General features: G+C 38.1%; 1 protein-coding gene and 1 non-coding gene across 2 annotated transcripts; both read left to right on the top strand.

Annotated features, from left to right (window-relative positions):
- The first annotated feature begins 15,127 nt into the window (after positions 1–15,127).
- Positions 15,128–18,598, top strand: LOC131157255 (cyclic dof factor 2-like). Its single transcript, XM_058111250.1, has 2 exons — positions 15,128–15,600; positions 16,877–18,598. Exons 1-2 carry the CDS (start codon positions 15,349–15,351, stop codon positions 18,182–18,184), a joined length of 1,560 nt encoding a protein of 519 aa, XP_057967233.1. The 5' UTR covers positions 15,128–15,348; the 3' UTR covers positions 18,185–18,598.
- Positions 18,599–23,884: 5,286 nt separating this feature from the next.
- TRNAM-CAU (transfer RNA methionine (anticodon CAU)) lies at positions 23,885–23,958 on the top strand. Its single transcript has one exon. It is a non-coding gene; the product is annotated as a tRNA-Met (tRNA).
- The last annotated feature ends 248 nt before the right edge of the window (positions 23,959–24,206 follow it).

Below are 24,206 nucleotides of genomic sequence, written 5' to 3'. Positions count from 1 at the left end.
ATAACAGGGAAACGGGGTAATTATGAATGATGTTAAGTTTTTAAGTGAAAGAAAAAAAAATATATGGTAAAATGGGTAGGTCCTTACAGTTTGGTATCAAAGCCTAGGTTGCTAGGTTTTGTAGACTTTAGAGTGTAGCAGAAATAATACCAGAGTATAGGAAAGGAGTTGAGGTTTGGTTCTGCAATCTGGAGGTAGGACTTCCGTGGTGGTTTCTATGTCTTTCCTGGGGTGATGATTTCAAGAAATCCATAGTAAACTATTGTCGAGTTGTGTTTCTAAAGTGTAGGGCTAAATCTTGAATTAAGATAGGAATGTCAAGATAGGGAGATAATATGAGTTTTGGGTTAGATACGTAAATTACAAGGACAGGGTCCCTAAACTATGTTTATTGTATTTTAGGATGGACCCTAGTGGTAGTAGTGCCTATGCGAGCGGCAGTGATGGAGTAGGACCCTTAGGTGAAGGAAGAGGTGATCCAAATTCCATATTACGCAGTGTAGCTCAGCAGGTCATGACTGAGATTGCATAGAGCACCACAGAACAGGGGGGCTCGTATGTAGGACATGGGTGCACGATTGAGAAATTCACTAAGATGAATCCTCTGACATTCTTAGGAGGGGTTGATCCTGTAGTTGCAGAGAACTGGATGCAGGAAATAGAGAAGGTTTTGGCAATGCTGCAGTGTACTCAGGAGCAGCGGGTTCAATTCGCTACTTATAAATTGATAGGAGAGGTAGAGCGCTGGTGGACTACTGTGAAACTCTTAGAATAGCAGAGGACGATGCTGATAGCTATGATGTGTGACCGATTTAGAGAATTGTTCTTTGATAGATACTTTCTAGCTACTGTCAGAGAATATAAAGTGGAGGAGTTCCTGAATTTGAAGCAGGGACAAAAGTCAGTCTAGCAATATGCGGTGAAGTTTATAGAATTGTCTCGCTTTGCCCCGTTTATTATACCTGATGAAGCAAGGAAGGCAAGACAGTTTGAAAGAGGGTTAAGGCGTGAGATCTGTAGACAAGTTATGGTATTGAAAATATAGGATTTTGCTAAGTTGGTAGATAGAGCCACTTTGGCTAAGGCCAGTGAGTGGATGAGTGTTGAGGAGTAGGGACAAAAGAAGAGGTCCACACCTTCAGGCTTTTAGCAAGGTTCTGGTCGGGGCTAGTGGAGGAAAGGAAATTATGGTAGGGGTTAGAGGGAGGAGTTTGGGGGTTGTGAGGTTCAAGGTGTGCAGACCTACCTTGTATGTCATTCATGTAGAAAGAGACATCTGGGAGAGTGCCGAGTGGGGAGAGGTGTATATTATCGCTGCAACGGATCGGGGTATATGGCACGAGATTGTCCTACACTAGCTGGTATAGCTCTTGCTCCTAAGAAATTCAGGGGAGGTTACTGGGCGCCCAGTGGAGGCCAACAGAGGAACGTAGCCCCGGAGAGGGTTTATGCTCTGATGCCAGGAGACGTTGAAACTGTAGCAGACATAGTGATAGGTACTCTTACTGTATTATCATGCCATACTATTGTTTTATTTGATTCGGGTGCTACTCATTCTTTTTGTGTCTACAAATTATATTAAATTTTTTGGTGGTGAGACCTTGTCATTGGAGGTAGAATTGTCTGTAGCTACACCGTTAGGGTCATTGGTGAGGTGTCGTAGATTGCTCAGGGGTTATCTGGTAGAAATTCAAGGGAGAGTGTTACCAGCTAACTTGATTGTGTTAGATATGCATGAGTTTGATGTAATACTGGGTATGAATTGGTTGATAGCTAACTATGCTAATATTAATTGTCATATGAAATAGGTGATTTTCAGACCACCAAATAAGCAAGAATTTAGATTTGTGGGGTCACATGTGTGTTCTCCACCTCAGTTAACGTCAACCATGCAGGCGAGAAAACTGCTCTTGGATGGATGTCTGGGGTTTATGGCCTTTGTAAAAGAGGTGTTAGAAAATGAATTAAAGCTTGGCAGCACACCAATGGTTAAGGAGTTTTTAGACATTTTTTTAAAGGAATTGCCAGGGTTGCCTCCCGATCGCGAGGTAGATTTTGCTATTGATCCGCTTCCCGGAACAGCATTGATCTCTAAGGCTCCTTACCGTATGGCTCCAGAAGAGTTGGGGGAATTAAAGGACCAGCTACAAGATCTATTGAATAAAGGATTTATCAAATCTAGTGTTTCGCCCTGGGGAGCTCTAGTGTTGTTTGTAAAGAAGAAAGACGGGTCTATAAGAATGTGTATAAACTACAAGAAGATAAACAAGGTAATTATTAAGAACATATATCCTTTACCCTATATAGATGATTTATTTGATCAGCTCGAGGGTACATGGGTTTATTCTAAGATTGACCTTAGATCAGGTTATCATCAGGTGAAGGTAAAAGCAGAATACGTCTTGAAGACAACTTTTAGGACCAGGTATGAGCATTATGAATTTCTTGTTATGCCTTTTGGTCTGAAAAATGCTCCTGCAGTATTCATGAATTTGATGAATAGAATCTTTCATCTGTATTTAGATTAGTTTTTCATGGTTTTCATCGATGATATACTAGTCTACTCGAGGAGTTTTGAGGAGTATGAAACACACTTACAGCTAGTACTCCAGACGCTCAGGGAAAAGAGTTCGTATGCTAAGTTCAGAAAATGCGAATTTTAGTTAGAGAAGGTGGCGTTTCTGGGGCACGCTATCTCAGGTGATGGAATTTCAGTGGATCCTAGCAAGATTGATGCAGTTGTGAAGTGGGCCAGACCGAAGAACATTCAGGAAATTATGAGTTTCTTGGGGCTGGTAGGCTATTATTGTTGATTTGTTGAGGGGTTCTCAGCATTATCAAAGCTTATGACATGACTGACCAAAAAGAATGTCAAGTTTGAATGGGATGACATCTGTGAGTAGAGTTTCGAGGAATTGAAGCAGAGGCTCGTCACTACACCAGTGTTGATCATCCCATAAGGGGGTGATGGTTATATTATTTACAGTGATGCATCCTTGAAAGGACTTGATTGTGTATTGATACAACGAGGCAGGGTAGTACCGTATGCTTCTAGGCAGTTGAAAGAATATAAAAATAACTACCCTAACCACGATCTTGAATTGGCTACAGTGATACATGCGCTAAAGATTTGGAGGCATTAATTATACAGTGAAAGATGCGAGATATTCTCCTACCACAAAAGTCAAAAGTACTTCTTTACGCAGAGGAATTGAATATGCGGCAAAGAAGATGGTTGGAACTTATCAAGGACTATAATTGCACCACCAGCTACCATCCAAGTAAAGCAAATGTGGTAACCGATGCACTGAGCCATAAATCAGAGGGTGCAACATAGTTAGCAGCAGTAATTCAGCATTCGATCCTAATGGATCTAGAGAGATTTGACATGAAGTTGGTTGAGTGTGATCACCAGGATTTTGTTGCCAACCTGGTGGTGCAGCCTACATTGTATGAAAGGATTAAGGTAGCCTAGAAGAATGGCACAGAGTTGGTAGAATTGATCGAGAAAGTGCAGGACGGACAGGGGGAGGAGTTCAGTATTTTAGATGATGGAGCTTTGCAGTTCCGTTCTAGATTATGCGTGCCTACAGATGCTGATATCAAGAGGATGATCCTTGAGGAGGCTCATAGGTCCTTGTATACAGTTCATCCCGGTAGAACTAAAATGTATCGGGATCAATGGGAGTCTTTTTGGTAGAGTGGCATGAAGAGAGAAATTGCCGAGTTTGTGTAGCAGTGCCTGACGTGCCACCAGATCAAGGCTGAGCACCTGAGGCCAATGGGTCAGTTGCAGCCACTTTTCATCCTAGAGTGGAAGTGGGACCATGTTTCTATGGACTTGGTGACGAGTTTACCACCGGTGCGATAGGGGCAGAATGCTATTTGGGTGGTCATTGATAGATTAACAAAGACCACTCATTTCATTCCCATTAAAGTCAACTACTCCATGTACAGACTAGCAGAGTTATATATTTAGAAGATCGTGTGATCACATGGAGTGCCAGTATCTATTGTATCAGACCGAGACCCACGTTTCACATCACATTTTGGAGGAGCTTATAGGAGGCTCTGTGGTCTCAGTTATCTTTCAAAACGATGTTTCATCCTCAGAGGGACCGCCAGACTAAAAGGGTGATTCAGATATTAGAAGATATGTTGTAGGCGTGCGTGCTGAATTTTGGGGGTAATTAGACCCAGTATATGTTACTGGTAGAGTTTGCATATAATAACAACTATTGGGACAGCATTGACATGACACCGTATGAGGCGCTCTATGGTAGGAGGTTTCATTCTCCTCTATACTGGGATGAGATAGGTGAAAGGCGAGTTTTAGGACTGGAAATAGGTCAGTAGGCGTACGATAAAGTCCGGCTTACTAAAGAAAGAATCAGTACAGCTCAGAGTCGGCATAAGAGCTACGTCGATACTCGCCGCCGGAAGTTAGAATTTGAAGTTGGAGATCCCATGTTTTTGAAGATAATGCCATTGAAGGGGATTATAAGGTTTGGGTGGAAGGGTAAGTTGAGCCCTAGGTTTATTGGCCCTTTCGAAATTCTGGAGAGAGTGGAGTCAGTAGCCTACTAGCTAGCTTTACCACCGGCACTGTTCATAATTCACGACGTATTTCATGCTTCCATCTTAAGGAAATACGTCCCAGATCCCTCCCATGTCACCAATTATGCTGAGTTAGAACTCAGTGATATTTTGGCTTATAAGGAGACACTGGTGCAGGTTTTGGATAGGAAGGAATAGGAATTACGCAGTAAAAGAATTCCATTAGTAAAGGTCCTGTGGAGGAATCATGTAGTGGAAGAAGCTACTTGGGAGCTTGAGGAAGATATACGATAGAAATACCCTTATCTCTTCAGTGGAGATCAACAGTAATCAAGGAAAAATACAGGTGATTATGTAAAGTCTCTTTTATATAGGTTAGTTAGTAAATGTAATAATTTTCTACTAGTAGGTAGTGTTTTGGTTGTGGGAGAATTCTATTTTATATGTATTTGTAATCTCCTAGAACCCTAAATGTAACCACGATATTCCTCTGCCACAAGTGAGGGTAAGTAATAAGATAAGTAGCTCATTTTTCCTTAAGGGATGGTGTATAATATAGATAGTAAATTTCGAAGACGAAATTTTATAAGGGAGAATGTAACGTCCCAAAAATAATTATTACAGAAGGATGTAGTGGATCCTAAAAAACATAATTAAATTAAATTAAATAATTAATTATATTAATTAAAATAAATAAATAATTATTATTAATTAAATATAATAATAATAATAATGACATTGATATTAATATTATTATTATTATTATTATTATATCCAAAGCTTTCTAAAGCAAAGCTTCAAGACGCATCTAAAGGAATTGAAATTTTAGGAAGAGAAGTCGCAGCCCTCCCCCCCCCCCTTTGAGTCTATCTCGCTCGTCTCTATCTCTCTCCCACTTCCTTCAGCTTCTTGACTAATTTTTGCCTGATCGAAAATTATAAAATACCGCTAGACTCTATTCTCTGTCACCGACATTTCTATTGAAGCGGATTTTTCATAGGAGTGGCGTAGGCATATCTCCTGAGGTAGGCTCAATTCTCACTTTTACCTGAATTTCTCGTAAATCTTAAGCCTAATTGACGATCGAAAAGCACCACGAGCAACTTTAATTCTTGGTGAGCACCCTCTACTAACTGTATACCGAGCCTCTCTAGGTCCATTTGAATCGGATGTTGAACCTCCACTGCTGACTATGCTGTATTCACTGACTTTCAACTTAGCACATCAGCCACCACGTTTGCTTTTCTTGGATGGTAGTTGATAGTACAATCATAATACTTAATGAGCTCTAGCCATCTCATTTGCCTCATATTCAAATCTTTCTGGGAGATGAAATACTTTAAACTTTTATGATCAATAAAGATCTCATATTTCCCACCATAAAGATAGTGCCTCTAGATCCTCAGAGCATACACCACTGCCGCTAACTCTAAATTGTGCACAGCATAGTTCTTTTCATACTCCTTAAATTGTTGAGATGCATAGACAATAACACTTCCATGTTGCATTAGCACACATCCGAGTCCCTTCAAAGATGCATCACTGTATATAATAAATCCATCCTCTCATGATGGAATAGACAGTACCAGTGCAGTGACCAACCACTGCTTTAACTCCTATAAGCTCTGCTCACAATCATTTTTCCATTCAAACCTCACATTCTTCCTCGTGAGTCGCTTTAGTGGACCAGATAATCTGGAAAAGTCATCCACAAAACGCCAGTAATACCCTGCCAGACTTAGAAAGATCCTGACCTCCTGAACATTCACTAGTCTCACCCAACTCACTACTGCTTCTATTTTGCTCGGATCAACTAATATTCCATCCCTAGAGATTACATGCCCGACGAAAGTAACCTGCCTCAGTCAGAATTCACATTTCTTGAATTTTGCATATAATTTCTTTTTCCTTAACACCTATAATACCAGTCTCAGATGGTCCCCGTGCTCCTCAAAACTCTTCTAGTAGACTAATATATCATCAATAAATACCACAACAAACTGGTCTAGGTATTGATGAAACACCCGATTCATTAGATTCATAAACATTGATGGTGCATTAGTTAACTTGAACGGCATCACCAAAAACTCGTAATGCCCATACCTAGTTCGGAAAGTTGTCTTCAAAATGTCCTCTGCTCTAACTTTTACCTAGTGGTAACCTGACCATAGATCAATCTTAGAATAGACCTGGGTCCCCTGGAGCTGATCTGGGAAGAGGATATTTATTCTTGACTGTCAGTCTGTTTATTTCTCTATAATCTATGCACATCCTTATGGTCGCATTTTCTTTTTTCACGAACAAGACTGGTGCTCCCCAAGGCGACACACTAGGCCTGATAAATCCTTTATCCATCAACTCCTGTAGTTGATTTTTCAATTCTTTCAATTCAGCTGGAACCATTCTGTATGGCGTTTTCGATATTGGTGCCGACCCTGGTAGTAGATCCATAGTAAATTTAATCTCTCAATTTGGTGGTAAGCCAGGTAATTCCTCTGGAAAGACATCTGGAAATTCTCTTACTACTGGAATATCAGTCTGTTTCAACTCTTCTTTTGACATCTCCTTTATATATGCAATATAAACCTAGCAAACACCCTAAAGCAGCTTCCTCGCCTGATTTACTGACACTAACTATGGCGAGGTGTGCACATGTGAACCCATAAATCTTAATTCTTGCTCACCTAGGGGTCTAAAAAACATTTCTTTTTAATGACAATCTATGCTAGCATGATTAGCTGCCAGCCAGTCTATACCCAATATCACATCAAACCCCTGCATGTCTAGTACCACAAGATTGGCTGGTAGTACTTTCTCCTGAATGTCCATTGGAAAATTTTTAAGTACCCTCCTATATCTCATTACTAATCCAGTTGACATGGCTACTAATAATTTAACGTCTAAATGCTGTGCCTCAATCCCTGATAACTTAGCATACCCCGACGACACGAAAGGATGAGTGGCACCTGTGTCAAACAAAACAAAAACTTTACAGGGTAAAGTAGTAATAATACATGTCACGATGTCTCCAGTAGCCTCACCATCTCCCGATGTCAATACATAGGCCATCGTCGGTGCTGTATGCTTCTGCTGGCCTCCACGGGGGGCCTGGTAACCACCCCGGTATGGTATGTGAACAAGTGCATAGGCCGGCGATCCCTGACATGACCAAGGCCTATGTCCTAGTCTTCAATACCGATAGAAGACATTCTCTCCCATCCTACACTCACCTGGATGCCTCCGACCACATTTGGGACAAATGGGGTAAGCCTGCTGTCCCTGAAACCCTCGGTGTTCTATCATCTATCTCTGGCCTCCTCTATACCGATCTCCTCTCCATGGGCCCCGACTAGAACCTGCCTGAAAACCTTGAGGCATCGGCCTCTTCCTCTGGCTCGGTGCTCCCATATCTATTTGCTCGCTCTCCTCTACTACTATGAATTTATCTACTAACTCAGAGAAGTTATGTATTTTTAGAACTGCCACCTGCTTATATATCTCTCGCCTCAAGCCCCTCTCAAACATCCTAGCCTTCTGAGCTTCATCTAGTACTATGTATGTGGAAAATCGTGATAGCTCTATAAACTTTGCCACATATTGTTGGATTGTCAACGGCCCCTGAGTCAAACCCAGAAACTCCTGCACTTTAGCCTCTCTGACTGTAGTAGGAAAGTATCTGTCGAAGAATATGTCTCTAAACCGACTCCAAGTCATAGCCGCTGGTATGGGCCTTTGCTTCTCCAATAATCTGGTATCTGTCCACCATCTCTCGGCCTCTCCTGTCAACTTATACGTGGCATAGAGGATCCTCTGCTCGTCGGTGCAATGAAGCCCCGTCAGTACTTTCTCCATCTCCTACATCCAGTTCTCAGCAACTGTAGGATTAGTTGCTCCTAAAAACACTGAAGGATTCATTTTTTTGAACTTCTCTATAGTACATCTTTGGGCTGCAGATGGGCCTCCCTACCCCTCGGACCTCCATGCAATCTTAGCCATGGCCTGCTGAGCTATGCTGTGTAAAACAATATCTGAGTCCCCGCCGCCCATATTAGAGGGCCTTGCTCCATCATTGTCGCTAGCTTGAGCACTACTACCTCTAGGGTCCATCCTGCAATAACACCAAATTATTCTGAGAACCCAAACCTCATAATACTATTCTAACTAAAATATCCCCCATACCTCATATTACAAATTTAAGGTCTAATCTTACCATATAGAAATAGGAACCGACGATAGTTCACTGTGATTTTCCTGAAATCGTCACCCCAAGAAAAACACAGAAACCACCTCGAAGTTCCTGCTTCCAGACTGCAGAATAGAACCCTAAATTCTCATCCTAGTTTCCCAACATTAACTCACTCATATTCTCTTCCATCCTCCTCAAATTTCATTCCTACATTCTGGTATTGTTTTCTGCTGTACTCTAGAGTCTACAGAACTTAACAACCTAGGCTCTGATACCGTTTATTTATTTTTTAAATAAAAATACTCTAATATCCCTATATTATCTGCTATAACATCTCAGGCCCCAGGTGGGCACTAAGGAAATTCTTGTTCAGAAAATAACATACATATGCACCGAAAAACATAAGGTCATACATCCATATCTACAATACCAGAATCCAGTATTCTCACAAAACATACATACATGATCACATCATCCCAACACCCCTTACCCCAAAAACCCCCTGAATACAACTCAAAATACAATCCTTTGATAACACTTACCCTACACACAGGGTAGTGTAGATGTCTTCTCTACCTGTGAGCCTAATCTGCTCGCCTAGTTGGAAAACCTGAAAAATGTTAAGTTACTAGGACGAGACAAAGCTCAGTAAGATAAAATATGCTATTACCAGTGTGTGGTAACTGAGTTTACATAAATAATTTACTAATAAATAACTGAATTGAAATACCATGTAAAATGTAATAAATACTGTGTAACTCATACCTTTGTGGCTTAAAATACATTTGTAATATCTGAGTTTTTTATTTAATCATACTGCTAATATTATAATATATCTGCTGCTATTTTGTAAATCTGTAAATATATAAATAACTATGAAAACTACCTTGAAAATATGTATGTCATGATTTAATACCTCATGACAGGGTTGTGCAGCCCATAGGCAGGACTTAAGTCTAGTTGGCCCACCAGGATAAGTTAGTTGATACTCTACCAATCCTTAGTCTGACCTTACCACAATCTCTCCAATGGCTCGATACTGGCATCTACCTCGTTAAACCGACCACCTCAACCCAGAATACTAGGGAGCTGTAATCTCTCCAAGGCACAATAGATGGAAATCCACACACTATCGAAGATATGTGGTTGCACTTTGATCTAAAATAGCCATGGTACCGTGCTCTACTATCTGAATCTGACTGAAATAATTAATCTGACTGAAATATTTCATCAGGGTCGGATACTATATAATACTAATATATAATTATCTTGCTCTTTCATCATGATTCCAAAATAATCATAACACTATAAATCTAATCTATAAATACTGTAATATCTGACTGAAATAACTATATATCTTATCTGTATTATCTGACTGAATAAACTGTAATATCTTAGTGTTATTGATTTATAATTCTGGAAATCATGGTATTCTATAAATACTGTAAAATATTTGTCTGTATAGTATCTGTTTGCAGTATATATGTCTGTATATATACACTGTAATTTATAAATTCTATAAAATCTAATAAAACATATTTCTGTGCCAAAAATATTGTAAATCATGGTATCTTGGAAAAAACTATGTAAACTCTATACTGAACAAAATATCTACTCTGGCCACACAATTAATAAAACTCATATTCTGAAATCTATAAAACTGTATAATTTATACCCTGCATCTTAATAAAAAAATACTATAAATTACTGATAAAATTTCTAAATCTACTAGCATAGCATATTTCCTTTACCTAGCAAACTAAGCCTTTATGCTAATCTCTAACTCACGCCCACGACGTCCACAATACCAAAATCCTGAAATTACACACATATATTTTCCTGTCAAATAGCTGAATTCCCTAGAATAAATTTTCGTACCATGTTTCCTGAATTATAAACTATTCGTTATCTTACCTTGGTTCCTGGGAACACCCTCTAGGTCCCCTAACCTGCCTGCATTATAGGCCCCAAAGCCCTGAATTCACAACACCCATATAAATCATCGCAAACACCATTATAAAAACATTTACTACTAAATCTGGGTTCAGAAAAACCTACAAACCAAATAACCCTTAAACAATCCATTTACCCTGATTTTGGGATGGTTCCCAAACCTCTCAAATCAAAATTCTACCCTAGCTAACTTGTAGAGAATCTCTCTAGGATCATCGTGGTAGCTTCTGATCATCGAATCGAGGAGAAATAGGGATGTATTTGTAGAGAGAAGGTATAGAAAATCGAGGGTAGAGAGAGAAATAAAGAGAGGAAGATTTTTTCACGCTAAATCCCGATTTCTATGTATTTATAGGTGATTTGACACATAGCTTCGTCGATGAGACACATGGCCTCGTCGACAAGGTGAAGAAGACAGTTCGTCAACGAAGGTAAAGAACTCGTCGACGAGCCAATGGGTGGGTCCGAAATACACCCTCCAGTATCTCTTCGTCGAAGAACACTGAGACTCGTCAATGAATCCTACATGGAGTTCATCGACGAAACTAGGGCATTTGTCGACAAACCCTATTTTAACCCTTTTGAAAATTTCCTTCTCTCTATTATTTAATCATTATAATTTTTGGGTTGCTACAACAACAATCTCCTCCTTGGTGAATATACACCCCTTATGAGAAAATCAAACACGTAATCTATTGCTCCACCTTGGATAATAGGTTAAAACTGCCTTTCGTCTAGTAATTGGAGACATTAAGCAAGTCCAAGCAATGCTTGAACTTATCCATGGTAATAGGCTTCGTCAATACATCTTCTGCACTCTCAAAAGTGTGAAGTTTCTTAAGGACAAGTTCACCTAGTGAAACTAGCTCCTGGATCCCGTGGAACCTCACATCTACATGCTTGGTTCTTGCATGATACACTTGGTGTTTCGCTAAATAGATGACACTCTGAATGTTACAAAGCAACTGAACTCCATCGTGCTGTATACCCAGCTCCTTGACTAAACTTATAAGTCACAATGCTTCCTTAGCAGCTTCAGTGACTGTCATATACTCTGATTCAGTTGTTGACAATGCAACTAGAAATTATACCATGGACCTCTAACAAATAGGCCCTCTTATAAGGGTGAACAGATACCCTGTTGTAGACCTTCTGTCATACAGATCCCCTGCATAATCTACATCCATATATCTGCCACATGGATAGCTTAATGTGCTCATTAGCACAACTGACAAATCACTATGTTGCCTACTGAACATGATGTCATAGTGAGAAGTACCCCGCAAGTATCTAAAAAACCATTTGACAACATTCCAATGTTGTCTACCTTAATTTGAAATAAACTTACTCACCACACTAACAGCTTGTGCCAGGTTCGGTCTTGTACATACCATAACATACATTAAACACCCCATTGCACCAGCATAGGGGACCTTTGACATGTCATAGATATCATCATCCGTCCTTGGGCACTAAGCGGTAGATAATTTAAAATGATTCACTAACAGTGTACTTATCGATTTTGCATTAACCATGCTAAACTTCTCTAAAATCTTTTCCACATAACTGTCCTGAGATAACCACAATCTCCCTATAGTTCTTTCCCTACCCAAATCTTTTATGTTAAACTCTTTACTCAATAGAGTCTTCAACTGATTTACCTCAGTCATATCTTTCGCAAAAATTAGCATGTCATTGACATAAAGCAATAGAAAAATGAGAGAACTGATGTGTCCCTAAAATGTACTATTTAGGCCCCCATTTATCTTTTTCTTGTCTTCATTTATTATGTATTTACCCTTTGTTATCATAGTTTGGAGTTATGCAAGATTTGTTCATGCTTCAAGAAAAACATGTTAAAACCGAGGAGTTAAGCAATACAAGAAGCCAATGGAGTATTTTGGAAGAACAAAGCTCAAATTAGATGCTCAACCAAGCCCCTAGAGCCTCAATTCATCAAAGGAAAGAAGACCTTGTTCAACCATGCATGTGGTGCGACCAGCAAGCACAAGGGCGACTAAATCACAAAAGAGAGACTCCAAGGTTTAGACTAAAAGTAAATTTCTGCAAGGTTCGACCAAGTGACCCTCAGGGGCGACTACGCCGAGAACCTAAAGATGACTGAGCCAGAGATACAAAGAGTCTCGACCAACTGCTCGATCAAGTAGACCTTGAGGGGGGACTAGGTTGAGATCCTAAGTTGAATTGAAGACTGAGATCTTGCAAGTCTCAAACATAATCTCGATCAGAAAGACTCAAGAGTGCAACTAGATCAAGAAGACTTGAATTTGAATTCCTGATTTCCTGGGAGCCTTGACCAAGGCGCGACAAGGGGAGAATAGGAGTGCGACCTAGTCGACATACACGAACTGCTTCGTGAGATTTTTGCAGAACTTTCTTATTTTGAATTTTAAACCTTATAAACCCTATTAGGTATAAGAGATAGCTTCGTCTATGTCCTAGGGTTTCTCTTTGGCCACTTTTGGGTTAGTGACAGACCTAAAAAGCCATTGAAAGCCAAGTAGAATAGATTTACTACGTTTGATTTCAATTCATGTACTAGTTCGTGCATGGAATCGCTGAAGGACTGTGACAACCTTCGTGTTCCTTATGCTGCCGCTTAGAGTAGATGGTTCCTGATTGTATTCTTGGACGTTAGTGACAGACGTTCGAGTTGCAAATGAAGTCGATTTTACATGCTTTCTTTACTGCTTTCCTTATAATACATGCAATTTCAATACTTGCACTTTAATTTCCATGTAAGTTTACATCTTTGATTGTGTTGAGACCCTAGGGTAAAGGATAGCCTAGCTAGGGATTCATGCACTTATACGGACTAGGCTACGGTTCATGTACAGGGTGATCTCGTGATCGTTATGATAGAGTATACCCTGGTTCTCGATCGTGCTCCGGACAATTGGTGCACCTTTGCTACTCTATGCCATCGAATGGTTTACTTAGTCATTAGCCTATGACAGATAGTTGATTGGACATAGTTAGCGCGCACGAAAGTCTAGGCTTGATGCATAACCTAAGATTTGTTTTGTAGGAGTAGTGATAATCTAAATTTACATACTTTCAGTAGTTTTCAAGTGTTGTAAGTGTCTTTTGACACCAAATAGTTAAATTCTTTACCGATTGCTCTCGTGGATGTAGACAATACCGAACTACGTAATTCCTTGTGTTGTTTCTATTGCTTTCATATACATACTGCGTGGTTGTGTTTTGTAATTGGTCTTTCATTGATTGTTGCATTTAATTTATTCAATATTTTTTTGTGCAAATACAATTTATACAATAGTGAGCTTGTGAGCTAGTGGCTGATGGGTTAGTTTAGCATGGAACTCTATGTAAACACAAGGAAATCTTCTTACTTTGATCCTTTATATATTCATATTTGTGATTTTTCATTAAGTCACAATGGAGGATGAGAGTAGAAGTTAACTCTCATACACTCTTAAGTCCTACAAGGAGGAATCGCTTTTGTGGATTTGATGGTGCAAGGTATAGGTTGACTATTTTTGTGAAATTTTGTGTTCATATATGCGTATAGTATTGATTAGGATACATAAAATTATTTTAAAAGTATATGAAATTTCAGTAGCATTGAATACCAAAGAAGCATATATTAAAAAGGAGGCAAGACGTATGTTTTGAAATTTGAAACATGTTAAATTAGCATTGTTTTAAGTTCGAAATGCATTTTAATGTTAATTGAAACCCTAGCAGTTAGATAATTTCAATGCACCATTTCAATATCTTTTATACCATTTTTATATTAAAAGAATTGACAAAATAGATTAAAGACACGAAGTCTTCACTTGTGCTTTTAGTCAAATAAGGAATAATTATTGTCAAAAGCTCAATCTATTTTGCTTGCAAATAATTACAACAAAAATGAGGTAAAAATATATTAAATATTTACGCAGAGCAATTATGGAACACAAGTTAGTTACTTGCATAAAAAAGAATTAGATTTTAGGTAGCGTCCGACCACTTAGAAAAATAATGTTAAATTTTAAATCTATTTTTGGGAAAACTTCAACAATTAATTTCTTAAAAGTAATATAAAATTTGTGTCGTTTTTGAATTAAAAAAAAAACTAAAATTCACCAATTATATTATTAAAAACTAAATAAATTAAGAATGATTACCAAAGACCAAATTTCTATGATTAGACCCACAAATGTTTTTGAAGCAAAGGCTCTAAAAATGGGACCATTGCAGAAATAAAAAAAGAAAAGAGTAGGGAAGAAGAGAAATGAAAGGGGGGAAAAGGGGAAGGAAAGGATGGCGCAAGAAAAAGTAAAGAAGAAAAGAGAAAAAGGGTCGGCGAGCTTTTGAAAAGAGGCGAGGAAATGGGGGAAGGAGAAAAGTGATGAGTTGGAAGGGAGGAAAGGGGTGCGGCCATGTGTCCACTTGAGTAAGGAAATGAGAATCAAAAAGAGGGAAAAAGGAGAAGAGATCTCGGTGCCACAAAGAACTTGTGGCTCACAATCGCCCAGCTCCCGCTGACGTGGCGCCCCACCTTCTTCCCCGGATCAATACCCCCACCCCCCACCTTCGCTCTCCCAGACGACGCGGCAACGCCCGCACAAGCACCTCCCCACTCTCCCTCTCTCTCTCTCTCTCTCTCTCTCTGTGCGGAGGAAATGTCGGGGGACGCGAAAGACCCGGCGATTAAGCTTTTTGGGAAGACAATTCCGGTGCCAGAGGTTGCGGGGGGCGCCGGCGGGGACTCTCCTGGAGCTGCGGCGCCTGCTCCTTCTTCTTCGTCGTCGTCGTCCTCGGCGGCGGCAGCTGCTGCTGGTGCTGCTGTTGAGGAATCTCTCGATAAGGATCGCCCTTCTTCTTCGCCCGATTCCTCTTCGCTGGAGGAGAAAGAGGAGCGAGAAGTTGAGAAGGTACGGATTGGACTGGTTATTTTTTATTCTGAGACCGACCCTTTACTCGGAAGATCGGAATTGGTGATACGTTTGTCTTGTTTATACTTGATATTGAGGGTTTTTTTTCTTCTAACTGAGCATGGCGTTTCTGCTGGCGTGATTTTGGGTGTTTGCGATTAGGGTTTCTGAATACTCTGATGGTTAATTTTGAATTTCAGTCGGTTTGTCTTGAGTTTAATTTGGAAAATTTTTTTTCGTCGAAACGTTATTTTGTTTTTTTCGGATAAAATATTAGATAATTGTTTGGTTGATTGTTGGATTCTGGTTAGAGATGATGTTCTTCTGTGTAGAATAAGCAATAAAGCTTTGTTTGTTTGAGGTAGTAGGTGTATTTAGATAGGTTTAGACTTTAGAGGGTGATGCCCTTATTTGGAATTTTAATCGTCTATAATAAGATAATTTTCCATATAGGTCATCAATTTCCACTCATAGTTTAGCTTTGCAAGTACGAATTTTTTAATTCCTATGCCCGTGATTGTTATGAGAACCCCCCCAACCCCCAAATCAAAGGCATTTAACTGCTCTTCCACTCTCAGCTTTCTGATCATTATTTTGTTTGATTCTATGCGCATATTCTGATCATTAGTAAGCTGCAACAGAAGCTGGTTCCTTTCCTTTCTGACCAAAAGTAGCTTAATTGTTGTATGCTGCTACATCTTCACCTTTTTGTTTGTAGACAAGGGGTTGGAAAAGAAAAACAGAGTTTCGAATCTCAAAAAGTAGCAAATTCCGAAACTATAACAAAAATATAGGCTTCAATTGTTTTCTTACAAACCCTTCACAATTAGTGAAAAAAAAAATAAGCAACAATCTGCTGAAAAGGAAGAAATTGTTTAATCTTTGCGCCCCCTTCCCCTCCCCGGTCTTCTGTTTCGCTTTGTTACATAAAGATTCATGTCACTAACTCTCACTTGAGTTTGAATAAATGTTCATGAAATTCCTGACAACTTCTTTACTACCTTTGCTGACATATTTTTACGGGGCCTTAGTTATATGGGAAGCTCGCTGGTATATGATCTTGTCAAACAAATTTAGTATGTCCTCTTGGATTTGAATTTCCAGCTGAAATGGCTTATCATACTGCAAAAACAGAAGGGAAAAGGAAATCTCAATTTTTTTTCCTCAATGCAGTGTGGTTATTGTTAAGTTTTCTTAAAGACATAGCATGTGGGTAGGTTAACTTGGAATCTAGTACTTCAATTGTGCTTATCATAAAAAATTTTGATAAATTCAGGACATGTCTAGAGGAAAACTAGTTGAGACTCAACAGGCTGATGGGACCCTGCCTTTAACTACAGAAGAGTCTACAGATCCGGATGCAACTTCAGTAGCGAATGAGAACCCTAAAACATCTTCCATTGACAGTGAAACCACAAAGGTACGGACTTCAAAAACTGAAGAAGAGCAGAATGAGACGAGCATCTCACAAGAGAAGACCTTGAAGAAACCTGACAAGATACTTCCATGCCCTCGTTGCAATAGCATGGACACCAAATTCTGTTACTATAACAACTACAATGTCAATCAACCTCGGCACTTCTGTAAGAACTGCCAGAGATATTGGACTGCTGGGGGAACCATGAGAAATGTGCCTGTTGGTGCTGGTCGTCGCAAGAACAAAAACTCCGGCTCCCAGTACCGTCACATAACTGTATCTGAAGCCCTTCAGAATGCTCAAACTGAGATTCCAAATGGAATCAACCACCCTTCACTAAAAACCAACGGGACTGTGCTTACCTTTGGCTCAGATGCACCCCTATGTGAATCAATGGCTTCTGCCTTGAATCTTGTCGAGAAGACAACCCTTGCACGAAATGGGTTTCATAAACCAGAAGAACTGAGAATTCCTGTTTCATGTGTAACTGGACAAAATGGGAATGACCATTTGAGTGGATCTTCAGTCATAGATTCAAATTCAAAGGATGACGCAGGCAAAACTTGTCTGCAAGAGCCATCGATGCAGAACTGTAATGGCTTCCCTCCTCAGCTACCTTGGTTTCCTGGTGCTCCTTGGCCTTATGCATTCAATGGAGCTCAGTGGAGCCCCTCAGTGCCCCCTCCTGCTTTGTGCCCTGCTGGCTTCCCTTTGCCATTTTATCCTGCAGCTGCGGCAGCTTACTGGGGTTGTACGGTACCAGGCATGACTTGGAATATCCCTTGGCTTTCCCAGCCATCTCCTCCAAACTCTATGGCCCCTAGTTCTGGTCCCAACTCTCCAACCTTGGGGAAGCATTCTAGGGATGAGAACATAACTGAAACAAACAATTCTGGAAAAGAGGAACCTCTAAAAGACAACAATCCTGAGAAATGTCTTTGGATTCCCAAGACTTTAAGGATTGCTGACCCGGGAGAAGCTGCAAAGAGTTCTATATGGGCAACACTGGGTATTAAGAATGATAAAGCTGATGCTGATGGCAGAGGTCTCTTTAAGGCCTTCAAGTCAAAGGGTGATGAGAAGAATCATATAGCAGAAACCTCAACAGTGTTACATGCCAATCCAGCTGCGTTATCTAGGTCACTCAACTTCCATGAAAGCTCATAATGAGCAGCTTGAGAACTTGTAGTTGTTTCATTAAGGAAGGAAAGGGTATCAGCTGATTAAGAGAAGCTAGCACCAAATTCAAATGCCGCAGGCCTGCCAGGCCATGTGTATTTTCAGACTTTGAAGAAAACAAACTCTCGAGGCAATCCAACCAAGCAGTAGAGCAGAAGGGTTCTGTAAATTTCTCTTAGGAGAGAAATTAGCTGACATTTTTTTTTTTTTCTCTAATTTGGGTGAGAGAACTAGCTAGTGTTTGTCATTTTCCTTGCGGTTTGCTGAATTTTTCAGTTCATGTACATTGTTATATATATGTATAAGATGGTGAGGGGTAGAAGATGTCTCGTTTTTGTACTAAATTCCCATGTGTACTAAAATAAATCTTGGAATTCAAATCAGGAATTCAGCGTGGGCAAACTTGCTTGCTTGCTTGCTTTTGTTTGTTTTTTCCTTTGGTGGGCAAGATTTATTCTGAAATATTCAGATATGTTACCTGTATCCCTACGGTTTCAGCTGTTCTCAACCGTTGGACATTTATATTTTTAGCACAGAACTCTAAGAATATCAGGGGATAGAATTGAAGATGTTTCTGTGCTATCTCATTGGAAACTGGAAAGGATCTGAGACCTCAGTGATGCATGTATAAATCTTAAAAAGGACTGAATTTCGTCGTCCAGATATGCTTGAAATAAGATGAGAGCTTTCAAGTGTAGGCAAGTGGGGATGGTAGAGACAAATTTTAGAAGATAGAGAGGTGGCCGTAGGCCCCTTCTTCTGTGATTTGCTATTCTGTCACTAAAAGGTGGATAACCTTTTCCTTTCCACGCCGAATAATCCAAACAACCCGCACCAAAAGGTGGACAGCAGGTTAGAAAGTTTTCCATTCCCATTCTCTTGTGCGACTTTTTCCTGCTTTATCATTATTATTTTTTTCCTATCTTCTTTGGTTTTTTTCCTGTCCACTAGTTTCTTTCCTCTTCCTCTCACAAATTGTACAAATGAGGCCGCACTATTTAGAAGGCATATTAATTGAAAACAAAGGATAGCAAGTGTACAAATAAGAACATGTTTGGGTAGTCTATTTTGTAAGCCTTCTAAGCATTGTATTCTTAAAACACACTTACGTTTAGGATCTGCAAAAAGTAATTTTTTTTTTTTGAAAAAATAAAATAAAATAAATTCGAACACAAATTCTCAATACTCTCTCTCCTTTATTTTTCTCAACTGTCATCAACACAGGATTGACGACGACCGCCACCATCCACCGCGGCAGCTGCGGACCACTAAATGTCACCACCCATTGTTGCCAACCATAGCTGCCAAATGCCACTACTGTTGCTAGACACCAATGCTTGCTGCCTAAAAAATAAAAGAAAGAATTAGATTATTCAAACATATATATATATATATATATATATATATATATATATATATTTTTTTTTTTATTTTATTTTATTTTATTTTATTTTATTTTAAAAAACTAAAATTATATATTGGGTTAAATATCATAAAAAATCAGGAACCTCTCTTGTTTTACAATTCAAACGATTAACTATAATTTAGGATGAAAACTTACCCAGTATCACTAAGTATCAACATTGGGCCCCTATTTTGGCCAAATAAATTTTGATTATTGAGTTAATTATTAGTAATCCCTTTTAAATTTTTATCATTTTTAGATGATAAATATTTTTTGATAGTCTTATTGATTTTCTTCCACTCATTTAATTATCCGATCTAAGTATCATTTTTCTTATTTATATATATTGGTTAGTAGTCAAGTTACATGAATTACTATAATGCATTGTACTTTATAAAATCTATTATCAAAAAAATTCATAAGATCTTTATTAGGGCAAAGACACTTTACCAGTCTTGAGGTTTGACAAAAAGTTAATGACATTTCTTAAGATTTCAAAAGTAAGGGACCCCCTTAAAGTTTTAAAAATTTTATAAACCTGTCTTGAGGTTTGTCAAAAAGACTCAAATCTTTCCTTATATTTTATAAAAAAATAAATTTTATTTTATAGGAAAAGTTTGTATCTCTTTGGCAATAATGTTAAGGAAGATCTGTGATATTTTTAAAACCTAAAGGGACTTACTCTTTTTGTTATATTTTTGTGCAATATAGCCTACAGAGTTGTCTTTTACATTTAAGAATGTTTATGTAAATAAGGCTATTACCCAATAATTTTTAAAAACACTTTTGTATATTGAAAAGTTAAATTTAAGCAAGTAGGATTTTTTTTTTTCACTTTTTCTTTATGATATATATATTTTTATGAATTTTTATTGAAATTTTAGTTGGTATTACTCGTATATCTAGAGGAATGGTTTATGAAATTAAGAACTCTTATTTAATTTTTTTTGCAAATAATCTATCTTTCCAAAAATAATGGGAAACAAAATGTTATTATTTTAATATTTTAAAATTATCCTCATAAAATAAAAAGGGATAATAGACCTTCATTAAATATAATTTTTTCGTCTTACAATTAATTAGAATTTATTTCTATTTTTAAACCTAAGTTGTCATGCACAAGAATTTAAATTAAAGATACAATATATAATTTATTTTTCATAATATTTTTCCATAAGAAATAGGTGGAGAGGGGTTCAAAATGGTTTACTACGTAGATTATAGGCATTTGGACCTTCAATGCCTACTTGAAATATAATTTCTACAAAATTTGTATAAAAATAATAACTTGCTCGCTAAATTATTACTTGACTCTAATCAAAGCATAAACAGTTAATTGGAATAGTCAGGAGCCATAAATTTATCATGTGTCTGAAAAATCCATTGGACTCGGAAAAAATGCACCTTAGTTTCCTCAATCAGCGGCAAACATCTTGCCTTAATAGTCTCTTGATGTGAAACTGCTGTATTTATTTCATACATAAAAATCCAGCCCACATGCCGTATCGAGTACGTACATATAAATCCATGAAACCAAAAAATCAAAACAAAAAAAAAAGATAAAGAGCAAAAACAAAAACAAGAAACAAGAAAGAAACAGATGTGGGGGGCAAAGGGAAGGGCAATAGGCGAATGGGCCAGTAGTGTTATTGTGCAATATGAGCTGTAGATGGGACCTGATCCACGTGATGCAATAAAACCTCTTTGGACTCCTTTCTCTTCCTCTTCCACTGTTCCATGAATTTCTGCTTCTTTCGTTTTAGGGCGCGGATATTGACGATGCCTGCTTTTAATTTTTTACTTTATTTTACAGAGTCGATGGCGACTTGGCGCTCTGCAGAAACTTTAATTGTGGGAGGAACTCATTTAAGTAAAGGCACTGTCAGCAGCTCTACGTTTTCACGTTCTGGGCCGAAACCTGTCATGCATGGGCACATCAACCATGCATGTATGTATGTATGTACGTATGTATTATATATATGGCTTCATCTAAAATTGCAAAGCATCAATCAATATTGGTCTTGGATCACACAGTGTGTCATAAAATCTCAAGCACAATTCATGTGGTTCTCCTTCAATGAAGTACCACCACCATAATATAGGAACTACAGACACCGTTGGAACGTCTGCCGAGTCTTTTTCTTGGGAAACTAGAGTCCTTCTCCTTGTTAATGCGAAACTATTCTTTTCAAGGGAATTCAGCGCACGTTAACTGTGTATATTAGTATGGCCTAGTGTTAGTGTATTTTAATATTATCATATTATTGGTGTATTATATATTTTTACTTTATTTATTATTTTGGAAAGAAACATTTACCTTGAATTTGAATTATATATTTATATTTAATTGAGTCATTCATTCATATATTTCGTTAATGTATAAGATTAATTTTATGAATGTACATTGAATCTAAGTTTGTATCTATTTAATATATACATATCTTATTTATTAAGTTCATGGAGAATGAAGAGTCATTTTGTATTTATAAATAGACCCTTAAAGTCACAAATTTATTATTTTCATTCTCATCATATCATTTTTATTTTGAATTTAGAGAGTTTGACAAACAAAGAAAGGTTTTTTTTTTTTTTTTTTGTGGGGCTTTGGATTCCTCCGTTTGTGTAGAATTAGAGAGAGTCATACGATTTAAATTGGATCGTTGTATCTAGGGAGAGACAAGTCTTAAGCAGTTTTGTTGCATCGGTTCGTGGGCTAAGCTGAAAAATCGCAGAGGGCTTCAATCTCCTTAAATAGAGCGACATATCTGTGTCTCAACCTATTTGTGAATTGTGGTTATATTTGTATTTTTATTTGTGTTTAATTTTAATATTTTTATTTTATTGAATTTACTAACAATTTTAAGGAGATTCAAAATATGGAGCCTAAAGTTGAGAAACCGAATGAAAATGTTGGAGATCTCAACAAGCCTTTTCGGTTTAGAGGAGTCCACTTCGAGAGATGGAAAGAAAAGAAAAATTGGAAGCCTTTGCTGGATAAGTATGTTACTGAGGAGGTAAGAGGACAAGATGCAATTCTGCAAGAAAATGGTAATACCACAAAGGTAAATTTAATTGCTTCCAAACAAAATACTTTACCCAAAGGTTCCCTCCCCCCTCCTTTTAAAAACTCTCAATTAAAGCTTAAGAGGAAAATTATGAAAAATAACAGTAGACCTCACAAAATGAATAGGGGCAACCCTAATCAAAAGAATTTGAACTAAGGACCCCTTTACAAGCAAAACAACAATGTTTGTAGAAATTTAGTGTCTAGAGATTCATAGAGGGAAGACAAAGAGAGAAGGAGAATTGATAATTGTATATTTTTCGGTGTGAAGGTTGACCCAGCTCCTTGTTGTTTGAAGAAACCCTCCACTTCAATTGGTATTTTTTCAAGAAAAGCAGACATGAGATAACAAATCCAGTCTTTCACTAAGATTTCAAATATCTGTCTCGAATTCAAGTTGATTATGTTTCGCCTTTTCCTCAGAGAAAGACGATCAAACAATTCCCAATCATGGTCCTTGCGGATCGGATCATCCATATAATATACAAAAAGAAACTCCAGATATTTGATATCTTTCTCTTTGAATGAGATCTCAATTCCAGCGATGGTTTCATTAGATATCTTACAACTAGAATCCCTCTTTTTTCTGATCCAGTTCCTCCACCACCGCGAACCCCAGTTAGCTTCAAGCATGATACACTTTTTAGTTATTTGGAGAACCCAAGTACTCTCTTTTGGATCCAGGAAACAACTCTCAGAGATCTTTTTTCCTTTTGGAAGATACAGGAGCGAAACAATCAACCTATTGATATTGGAAAACACAAAAGATTCTTCCAATGTATCATTTCTAGGTCCAATGGAATTCATAGGTATAGGAAGAAGCCCTATCAAATAGAGAGTTTTTCTTTCGATCATATTTCGATTGTTAATACGATATATAAGGATCGCTACTACAAAGACTACTACACCCTTGATCGTGAAATATCGATTGCTTGTTGAACCTTGTGAATTGCGTGAAAGTAGGTTACTCCAAATTCGAGGGTCAAAAAGTTTTATAAAACGTTCTTGGTGGAAAAAAATGTGAATGAAAGATCCCATTGAATTGAATTGGGTCCATGAATCTAAGAAATAGTGAGAATTCTTGATCTCTCTCAATTCAAAAATTCAGGATTTGAATTGATGTCCTTTCATTGATTCCTCCTAAATTGCATTGATTTATCCTAAAGATTTCATTTCAATTAGAATTTGGTTATTCACCATGTACGAGGATCCCCGCTAAGCATCTATGGCTGAATGGTTAAAGCGCCCAACTCATAATTGGCGAATTCGTAGGTTCAATTCCTACTGGATGCACACCAATCAGACCCTCCAATCCAATAAGTCTATTGGAATTGACTCTGTATCAATGGAATCTCATCATCCATACATAACGAATTGGTGTGGTATATTTATATCATAACATATGAACAGTAAGAACTAGCATTCTTATTGAGACTCGAACTCATAGGGAAGAAAATTGATGGATGGAATCAAATATGCAGTATTTACAAACAAAAGTATTCGGTTATTGGGGAAAAATCAATATACTTCTAATGTCGAAT

This window comes from Malania oleifera, chromosome 1 (assembly GCF_029873635.1).
Source record: "Malania oleifera isolate guangnan ecotype guangnan chromosome 1, ASM2987363v1, whole genome shotgun sequence".
Classification (NCBI taxonomy): Eukaryota; Viridiplantae; Streptophyta; class Magnoliopsida; order Santalales; family Ximeniaceae; genus Malania; species Malania oleifera.
The sequence above is the reverse complement of the archived record's forward strand: the minus strand, read 5'-3'. Positions and strand labels throughout refer to the sequence as shown.

What these genes read in the sequence shown, in the direction of transcription:
- LOC131157255 (XM_058111250.1), top strand. Translation starts at nt 15,349, where the DNA reads ATGTCGGGGGACGCGAAAGACCCGGCGATTAAGCTTTTTGGGAAGACA. An exon ending in AGGAGCGAGAAGTTGAGAAG is followed by an intron (nt 15,601 to 16,876) that starts GTACGGATTGGA and finishes TGATAAATTCAG; the next exon opens with GACATGTCTAGAGGAAAACT.